The sequence below is a fragment of the Petromyzon marinus genome, unplaced genomic scaffold, assembly GCF_048934315.1.
Source record: "Petromyzon marinus isolate PM22_M1 ecotype Great Lakes invasive population unplaced genomic scaffold, UKy_Petmar_22M1.pri1.0 PM_G_Scaffold_87, whole genome shotgun sequence".
In the NCBI taxonomy this organism is placed as follows: Eukaryota; Metazoa; Chordata; class Hyperoartia; order Petromyzontiformes; family Petromyzontidae; genus Petromyzon; species Petromyzon marinus.
Window position 1 is genome coordinate 569,020 of NW_027423043.1, and position 9,341 is coordinate 578,360.

Below are 9,341 nucleotides of genomic sequence, written 5' to 3' on the forward strand. Positions count from 1 at the left end.
CTCTCCCCGAGTTGTCTTGGCCAGCGTGGAAGAGCAGGCCAACGAATTTACCCCCCCCCCCCCCCCATCGAGAGGGGGTCGCTCGCTCTCGCCCTGCGCTTCTCCTTCCGCAGCGCCGAGCACCGGGCCACCGGGGGGGCACCCCGGCGCCGCCACCCCGGTTGTTCCGCACCCCGGCACCGGAGCTCTTCTCTGCCGTGCAGCGCGGCGAGCTGCGAGACAACTCCCAGCCAAGTCTCGTCGATATCGTCCTCCTGCAGCACCACTACCACCAGCAGCAGCAGGTCCACTACCACCAGCAGCAGCAGGTCCTCCTCCACCAGCAGCAGCAGCAGCAGGTCGACTACCACCACCAGCAGCAGCAGCAGGTCCACCACCACCACCACCAGCAGCAGCAGGTCCACTACCCCCAACAGCAGCAGCAGCAGCAGGTCCACCACCACCACCAGCAGCAGCAGCAGCAGCAGCAGGTCCACCACCACCAGCAGCAGCAGGTCCACCACCACCACCAGCAGCAGGTCCACCGCCACCAGCAGCAGCAGGTACACCAGCAGCAGCAGGTCCACCACCAGCAGCAGGTCCACCACCACCAGCAGCCACAGCAGCAGCGGATGCTGCAAGGGGGGTCGTCCAGCGTGGTTCTCAAGGGGTCTCAGATTCCAGCTGGGCTCTGCAGGACTCTCACGGGTCCCTCCAGCACCTCCAGCACCTCCACCACCTCCACCGCCGTCTGCTCCACCACCTCCACCGCCGTCTGCTCCACCACCTCCACCGCCGTCTGCTCCACCACCTCCACCGTCGTCTGCTCCACCACCTCCACCGCCGTCTGCTCCACCACCGCCGTCTGCTCCACCACCTCCACCGCCGTCTGCTCCACCACCTCCACCGCCGTCTGCTCCACCACCTCCACCGCCGTCTGCTCCACCTCCTCCACCGCCGTCTGCTCCACCTCCTCGCGCTCCTCCCGCTGGAGCTCCTCCGCCTCCCCGAGGACAGCGGCTGCTGCCGCGTTAGCTCGGAAGAGCAAAGCGAACGTGCGCGAAAGGATCCGGGTGAGAAGCCACGATCCCCTTAGGTTGACTCAGACTAAAACAAAACTTGGGGGGGGAGGGGAGGGGGGGTGATATGGCCCAGTGGTGGCACGTTCCAGATTCAGTTCGGATCTCGAAGGCCACACCAGCGATTACGTGAATAGAGTAGCCCATCGTGGTCCATGTGAGTGACGTTTTAAACATTGACACTGCACCTACATCAGTTGGGACCACACGTAGCAGCAACAGTCTCCTCCCGACTGGCCCCCACTTGCAGGCCGGGCGTCACGTGGTGCAGCACGAGGATAGCTGCCACTGGGAGAGCTGGCGGGTGCCCTTTCAAACGTCTGAGGTGTAAAACGTAAAGTCGCTCATCGTCGCGCGAAGAGATGGCCCGCGACGAGGACGCCGCGTAAAACAAATAATTTTTTAACTTAAAACTCGGATCCGTCCGTCCGTGTGCCCATCCTCCTATGCGTCCGTTTCTCTCCCCGTGCTTTTGAGTGACTTCGCGTTTACATTATGAGACCTCCTATGCCAGTAACAAGATATAGTAATAGGTTTTACCCTTGTACGCCTTTTGGCGTCATCTGGTCCAACACCAGTGGAGACTAGGCTCTAAGAAAAGCCGTCTCGCGTGTGGACCAATCAAATTCAAGGACAGTGCATAATATTATTATCAGAGTTGTCTCTTTTGTTTGCATTTTGACTGCTTGTGTTGTGGTTATTGCAAACATGATGCCTTGAATAAAGGTGTCAGTTTTTGTGCCAGTTAAAAGGGTAAAACCTATTACTATGACTTTGCGTTATCGTGGCCTGCCATGCGGTTGTTGGAACGCGGCACGGGGTGACGCGAGACGGTTGAAGTCTGGTCGAACCGAGTCCTCGCCCACGGGTGGCGGAGCGAGTTAAATTCGACGCCGCTTGGCCCTCGAGCGCCGCCGCTCAAGGGCCAAGCGGCGTCCATCCCCGGCACTGACGGCGTGTCCGCGCGCGTCCGTCCGTCTGCGTGTCCGTGCCCTCAGGTGCGAAACCTGAACCGCGCGTTCCTGCTCCTGCATCGCCTGCTGCCGCCGGACCGCCTCCGGCCGTCGCGGGCGGCGACACTGCACGCGACGGTTCGCTACATCGGCCTGCTGCAGGCCGTGCTGGCGGAGACCGCCGCGGCACGCGGCTCCTCCCCGCGTGGCGTGTGACAGCGCGGGGAGGGAGGGGGGAGCGGCGGTCAACCCACCTCGGAATGCAGCAGTGTGTGTTTGGTGAAGGGTGTCCCACCGACTCGGCCAGGTGCGTACACGTAGGTGCGCGTGAGCACGATGCCAACCGTGTGCTAGTCGGAGATGCGGGAGCGGGGGGGGGGGAAGGACAAAAACAGTTCTAAGTAATATTATATTCTTAGCTCTTTCAGTCAAGTCACGTTGAAGGGAAACAATAAAATAATGAAATATATAACAATAATATATTTATTATTTTATTGTTTCCTTTCAACGTGACTTTACCGAAAGAGCTAAGAATATGAATTACTGCAGTCACGAAAGCTTTAAATCAGTTGTAAGTGAATTAGTTTTCATCATCAGACGATCATTTCAGAAATGCATTGCAAACATGATGCCTTGAATAAAGGTGTCAGTTTTTGTGCCAGTTAAAAGGGTAAAACCTATTCCTATATCTTGTTTCTGGCAAAGGAGGTCTCATAATGTTAATGCTCACCCCGAGCCCTCAATACTCTGATAGTGCGCTGTTTTTGAGTTGTACGCCTTTTGGCGTCTTCTGGTCCAACACCAATGGAGACTAGGCTCTAAGAAAAGCTGTCTCGGGTGTGGACCAATCAAATTCAAGGACAGTGCATATTATTATCAGAGTTGTCTTTTTTGTTTGCATTTTGACTGCTTGTGTTGTGGTCATTGCAAACATGATGCCTTGAATAAAGGTGTCAGTTTTTGTGCCAGTTAAAAGGGTAAAACCTATTCCTATATCTTGTTTTTGGCAAAGGAGGTCTCATAATGTTAATGATTATCGACTTATTTCCATGTCAGCTAAAGTTTCCACAGCCGCGTAATTTGCAACGTTCCGCACGTACGAGCTTGTCGCCCCGGTCGCACGTTTGCCGCCGAAACGCTAAAATAAACAACCGCCGGATGAACCGATAGCGCTTACATCACTCACTCGTCCTCACTCACACTCCCCTCTCTCTCTCTCTCACTCACTCGTCCTCACTCGCTCACTCATCCACCAACATCCAACATCGGGGCCAGATTCGGGCGTGGGGGCAGGGGGCTTCAGGGGCTGCAGCCCAGGGGCCTCGTCCAGCTGAAGCGCCTCCAGAGACGAAGTGAAAAGTGATTTCAGTTGCGCATGCCGAATTTTATTCGTTGTTAGCCTTGTAAAAAAAAAACATTTTATTTTTCTTTAACTTTGTTTTCCTTTTCAACAGTTTTTACCAGGGGGCCTCACGGTACCTGTAGCCCAGGGGGCTTACACAATCTTAATCCGGCTCTGTCTCCAGTGGATTCCTATTAGTATTTGCCCTAACATGCTGTTAAGGCTGGGGGGGGGGGCTACTGGGGGATGTGGGTTCTGTTCTTGTAAGCGCACGGGAAGGGTGCGGGGTGCTCGCGTAGCCTTAGGAATGCGGATTCAGTCGTGCGGGTCAAGAGGTCACGTGGTGAGGCGCAGCCACGTGTCTACCCCAACTGGCGATCTTCCCATCAGCATCGGGGCCCCTGACTTGTCGCGGTGAACTTTCGGGGGCCCACCACAACTCTACGCACACTGCCTCCTCTCTCTCTCTCTCTCTCGCTCTGGTAGAGTTGGCTTCAGGACGACCGTAACTCCTCTCAGGACAATATAATATTACCGTGGAGGCCTTCTGTTGAGTTTGTTCAGGGCGGCACGGCGATAAGGGGGCGATAACCGATGAACGCAGACGGGGCGGTAAGATCACAGCTCACGGGCAGAAAAAGCTCAGTGGCTTTTTTGCCACCGCAGCCACGATTGAAGGGAGGCATTCAGCCGGCAAACGACAGATCGTAGCTGACGACGTATTTGCGGATTTCGGATCCGCTCCGAATTGGCGAGGAATTTTGAACGCGCGGACATTTCGTGCAACTTTTATTCATAGGTTTCAACAGTCGACACGTAACCATCCGTGACAATTACAAAAACACATTGAACATTCCAAAAAAGTCATGCGTGCACACGTCATGTGACGCGCGTGCACACGCAACTATAAAAATACTGTGCTGTCAACAAACATGTGGAGGAACTGCGTTAACCAGTCCCCCAGTACTTAGAGGTACATTACGCTCTGCTCCAGAAATGTTTCTCTAGAAATCTCACCAACGAAATCTTTTTTTGTTATTTTTGTTCACATCAACACTCTTCTGGGAACTTTGACAAACCATATCCTCGTGTATCCTTATTGTTCTTGTATAAAGCTCTCATTGGATTGATTGTAAGGATACTTGGAGCAATAAACATAGCGATGGAATAATACAAAAAGGAGGATTTACCCTTACTGGCAATAAGGCGGCAGGTGTTAAGATGTTCAAACACGAAACGGACCCCTGTTACAAGGCATCCAGTCTGCATTAACCACACATACTTGCGGTAAACTGTTCAAACAAATATCCTTCGGTAATGCATTGCCCTTTAAACTAATTGGCCTACACAACAACATGGACTCTTACGATGGGTGTATCTCACACTCTCTGGGTGCAGTGCCTTCTGCTAATAATTCCTAACTCCAAGCCAGCACGCATTCTAGGGAAACGTTGAGAGCCCTGCTTGTAGGAGAGATTGTGAATACTGCTGAAATATATTTCCATTCTCTCTTCACGTGAAAAACACATGCTTGTACTGGCAGGAACCTCCTGGTTATTACACCACCAGCCCACAGGGGATTATTGTTGTGTCCGTCCGTCGTGCATCCAAAAATGGGAGGGGAGGGGCTGGGTGGGGAGGGTGAGGAGGGGAGGGTGGGGAGGGGCTGGGTGGGGGGTGGGAGGGGTGGGGCTGGGTGGGGAGGGACTGGTCACCCCGTGGTGCCCTTATAAAACTCAACGTTTAACCTACTCACGCCGGCTTGTGCCCGCCCTCACAGTCGGACCTATTTGTGGAATACACCACACTGCCGTTGACCCTGGCCATTGACCGAGCAACCCAACGTTCCTACCAGCTCCCTCCGCAGGAGAATGTGTTTATCGATGAACCTTCTTCAAATCGGAGATTTTTGTAACATTTTAGCTGTCACGGTGGTCGCTGTTCGTAACTACGCCGTACTCTTCTGCACCTTATAACAGGGCAAATTGTCTGAAATGTTCAGCGATTAAAGGTTTCAGTCGTGAGGAAGCGTTTGTTAATAATGTGGGCTTATTAAAGTTAGTCACTGTTATGTTGCCCCCAAAGCAGTTTGTGGCATGCGATAACCTTAATGTGTGTCCTCTGTTACAAGCAATGGAATGTAATTTAATTAATCATACCTCATCATCACCACTCATCGTGTAATTATTTAACCCTCTACAGTCGATTTCATTAATGCGATGAGTGTTCTATATTGGATAATTTAGAGGGCTTCAATCGACGGGCTTGAAAGACTCCGGCTACAGCTTATATAAAACTGTCATCTCTTTCCCAAAAATGTTTCTGCAGTTTGCCCAACGGCCCACAGCAGCATGTCACGCGGAACTACCACCAGGAGCCACGGCTTCCCTACGCGCATGGCGATCAAACCAACATTTTAAATTCTGAAACCCAGAATTATTCGAACAAATCACCTTTTAAGATGGCAATTTTGCGCGGTCAACTCGCCGAACTTAACCCAATATAATCACGGCTGGGCAGCTGAAACATTGATTTAAATGGTTGCTATATCAATGTTTCTGAGCCCTCACGCTCGGTTCGTGACTACTACAACACGACCATTTAAAAGGCCCTTCCCCCCCCCACCCCCGTCTTGTTCGACCACGTCTTTCTCCGCAACGGCGAACCGTGCATCCTCACCGACCCTCCTCCCGGCGGGGCGGTCTCCTCGCGCAAACCCGGAGCAGCAGCAGCAGCTTCACGTGCTTCTCCAGCCTCCTCCCCCCCTGCTTCCCGCGCCCGCGCCCGCGCCGCCGCCCCGCGTCGCCCATGGCGCCGAGCAGCAGCTCCCGGACGTGGGCGGCCTTCCCTGCGCCGCGGTGGGCCAGGCACGACAGAGGCAGGCGGCGGACGCCGCCCGCGAACCGCAGGGTCGCGGCGTCGCACGGGCCCTCTGGCCGGGGCGGCGGACGAGGCGGCGGCGGCGACGGAGGCTCTGCAGCGGAAGGAAGGGAAGGAGATGTAAAGCGCGTTGTTCCGGGATCACCTTTCGCAAGGTGGACTTTTCACCGTACTTATTTCGCACTGCACGTAGCCAGCTCGTTCGCTAATTGGGAGGCGCGGGCGTCGTGCCAGCTTGCAGTCAGGCAACCGAGATCCGTTCCGGGTTGGCGACTCAGAACATTCTAGATTTAAAGCTTTCGTGACTGCAAGGATCCATACTCAGCTTAAAGGTCCGCGGTCTGAGCGTGGCTGTGTTTCACTCCAGCGCTGTCCTCGAGACAGCCCGGTCCCTTCACCTGATGAAGGCCGCTTGTGTTGTGGCCGAAACGTCGTGATTTTTGTTGTTTTATTTTTACCTACGTGACTTTACCGAATAGAACCAAAGAGTATGGACTCAGAAAATGCTTCTGTAGCCAGCGAGACCGCGTCAGCGTACCTCTCGCTGTGCTACCGGTCGGTCACGCGCCATCGCGTGGAATTTAGCGTCTCGTTCAAGTGGCGAACATTCCTATCGTTTTCTATTCCTGCAACGTGGAGAATGCACCGGCGACCTCTTCACAATTACGTTACAATTTCTCAAAGACGTACACGCACACACACATCCAAAATGTACTGCGGTTGTAGTAGTCTTTTTAAACGGATAAATACGTGACCGTGGACCAGATTGCGAACGCGTGTCCAGCCCGGAGCACTCTCCCCAGTGGGCACGTGCGGCATCCGCACCGGCTGCCCTCCGAGGCCAGTAGCGCGGTCCTCCGACGATGCCGTTGATATTGTTGGTTCTTTCGGTAAAGTCACCACGTTGAAGGGAAACAATAAAGTAATAAAATATATATAAAATACAATTCTCACGACCGTTGGTTTTTTCACACCTGATGATGACCGCTTGCGTTACGGTCGAAACGTCGTGAGAATTTTATTGTTTAATATATATTTTATTATTTTATTGTTTCCCTTCTACGTGGTGACTTTACCGAAAGAATCAAGAATATGAATCCACTGCCGTCACGAAAGCTTTAAATCAACATTTGACGCCGTCGATCTACGGTTGCCGCTAAAACGACGCGTCCGTGTGGAAAAAAAAGCGAGCGAGAGAGCGGTCACCTGCCGGCCCCGCGTCCCCACGCTCGCGACTCCACGCGGGCGCCCGACCAGCAGAGCGCGTCGTGCGTGGAGGCCCCGGGCAGCAGCTCCATGGAGCCCGGGCCGGAGCAGTTTGTGTGTGGGCGGCACGGGGCGTCCGCCGACGCCTCGGGGGAGAAGAATCCCCGAGGGCATGGGGCGCAGCGCGTGTCTTCGCGCGGGGATCCTGCGGAACAACGGAGACGCGAGACGGGGGGGGGGGGGGCGCACGGGCGGGCAGAGACGCGGGACAAAATGTAGAGATGCGTAGAGAGAGAGAGAAAGATGAGAAGAGAATAGGCATAGATTTCGATTTAAAGCTTTCGTGACTGCAAGGATTCATCTTCTTTGGTTCTTTCGGTAAAGTCACCACGTAGAATGAGAATAAAATAATAAAATAACACAATAAAATTCTCACGACGCTTCGGCCACAACACAAGTGGCCTTCTTCATTGTAGCTCTGTCGTCCCGACAGGTTTGTTCCTTTCACCTGAAGGCCACTTGCGTTGTGGCCGAAACGTTGTGAGAATTTTATTGTGTTATTTTATCATTTTATTCTCTTTCTACGTGACTTTACCGAAAGAACGAAAGAAGAAGAATAGGCATAAATTGGTGCTGGGAGATAACTGGGAGATAGGAGAGTGGAGATAAGATTCCCCCCGACTTGACGAGCACTGGCCGGCGGGGCACAGTAAATACGTTTACAAATGAATGATCATCAAAGGAGTGAAAGTAGGAACCAATTGATTTCTGAGTGGGGTAGAAATCTCGCGCTGCGCGCGAAGGAGCTCTGTCCCGATGGGCGCTGGAGATTGGAACAATCTCCAGCGCCCAACAGGAATAATGCGCGAACGATTTAACCTCTAGCCAATTAATGAAGAATGCATGAACGGGGAGTTTGGGCGTTCATGCGTTTTTCGCCGCAGGGATCTGTTGACGGGGGAGGCCACGCGGAACGAACCCTTATCGATTCAACTAATTAAATCGGACGCAACGATTGAGCGGCGTCTTTGGTCACGGGCGAATCGATCGCCGGACGAATGGCAACGACACACGTGGTGTAGCCCAGCCCCTCCCCGCCCACCCCGCCCCGCCCCCCACCCCACGCGTGCCTTTGGTGACGACGCCGTGCCCGGCGGCACAGCCGCTGTGCCGCTCGCAGAACTCCTGCGGCAGCATCAGGAAGGTGCCCGGCTCGCACTCGCACACGCGGTCGTGCGTGGGGCTGCACTCCTTTGCGAGCCGCTGGCCCTCCTTGCACGGCGGGCCGCAGTAGAGACACCGGTCCAGGGAGTTCCAGAACTGCGTGTAGTGGCGCGGCGGGCACGGCGTGCAACGCGCCTCCACGTCGGACGTGTCCTCCAGGAGGAGCTGTTGCTGCTGCTGCTCGCTGGCCTTGGTGGAACACGGCAGCGAGACGTGGTGGCCCGGGGGACACAGCCCGCACGGCGGCTGGGACGGTGAAGGCATCGGCGAGACGTCTGCCGACGCCGCCGCCCCCGTCATCACCACCAGCAGCAGCAGCAACATCGTCGTCGTCATCGTCGTCATCATTGTCATCGCTAGCGTAGCCCCGATGCGATCTGCGAGGGGGGGGGGGGTGCGGGAGGAGCGCGCACGTTTTGTGTTTAAGCACAGGCGGGCGGGAGATGCCGTGCGTCGCGTTACATCGCTGGTGCGTCGTCACCAGCGACCGGTGAGAGACGGCCGTGGGTTGGCGGGAGGGTCTTCATCTCCGCCAAAGATCGAGCGTGGCTGACGACAACGATGACCGCGTGGCTGACGACAACGATGACCGCCGCATCGAGATCAGCAAGGCGGGGGGGGCGGTATCATCGCCGACCATTCGATGGGCACCGATGCGATCACCACAATTGTTGTTCG

General features: G+C 54.8%; 2 protein-coding genes across 2 annotated transcripts; one reads left to right on the top strand and one right to left on the bottom strand.

The window, feature by feature from the left end:
- Positions 1-458: 458 nt before the first annotated feature.
- On the top strand, positions 459-2,311 carry LOC142921718 (uncharacterized). The gene is made up of 2 exons (XM_076063033.1): positions 459-1,052; positions 2,057-2,311. The coding sequence occupies exons 1-2, from the start codon at positions 612-614 to the stop codon at positions 2,225-2,227; spliced, it is 612 nt and encodes a 203-aa protein (XP_075919148.1). The 5' UTR covers positions 459-611; the 3' UTR covers positions 2,228-2,311.
- Positions 2,312-4,125: 1,814 nt separating this feature from the next.
- Positions 4,126-9,048, bottom strand: LOC142921720 (uncharacterized). The gene is made up of 3 exons (XM_076063036.1): positions 8,570-9,048; positions 7,440-7,644; positions 4,126-6,327 (listed from the first exon to the last, which is right to left on the bottom strand). Exons 1-3 carry the CDS (start codon positions 9,015-9,017, stop codon positions 5,955-5,957), a joined length of 1,026 nt encoding a protein of 341 aa, XP_075919151.1. The 5' UTR covers positions 9,018-9,048; the 3' UTR covers positions 4,126-5,954.
- Positions 9,049-9,341: the final 293 nt, after the last annotated feature.

Excerpts from the sequence above, each read along its gene's own strand:
- LOC142921720 (XM_076063036.1), bottom strand. The coding sequence starts at position 9,017 with ATGACAATGATGACGACGATGACGACGACGATGTTGCTGCTGCTGCTG. Across the intron at positions 7,645-8,569 it reads GCACGGCGTCGTCACCAAAG|GATCCCCGCGCGAAGACACG; the intron begins GCACGCGTGGGG and ends GTTGTTCCGCAG. Across the intron at positions 6,328-7,439 it reads TGGGGACGCGGGGCCGGCAG|AGCCTCCGTCGCCGCCGCCG; the intron begins GTGACCGCTCTC and ends CTTCCGCTGCAG.
- LOC142921718 (XM_076063033.1), top strand. The coding sequence starts at position 612 with ATGCTGCAAGGGGGGTCGTCCAGCGTGGTTCTCAAGGGGTCTCAGATT. Across the intron at positions 1,053-2,056 it reads ACGTGCGCGAAAGGATCCGG|GTGCGAAACCTGAACCGCGC; the intron begins GTGAGAAGCCAC and ends CCGTGCCCTCAG.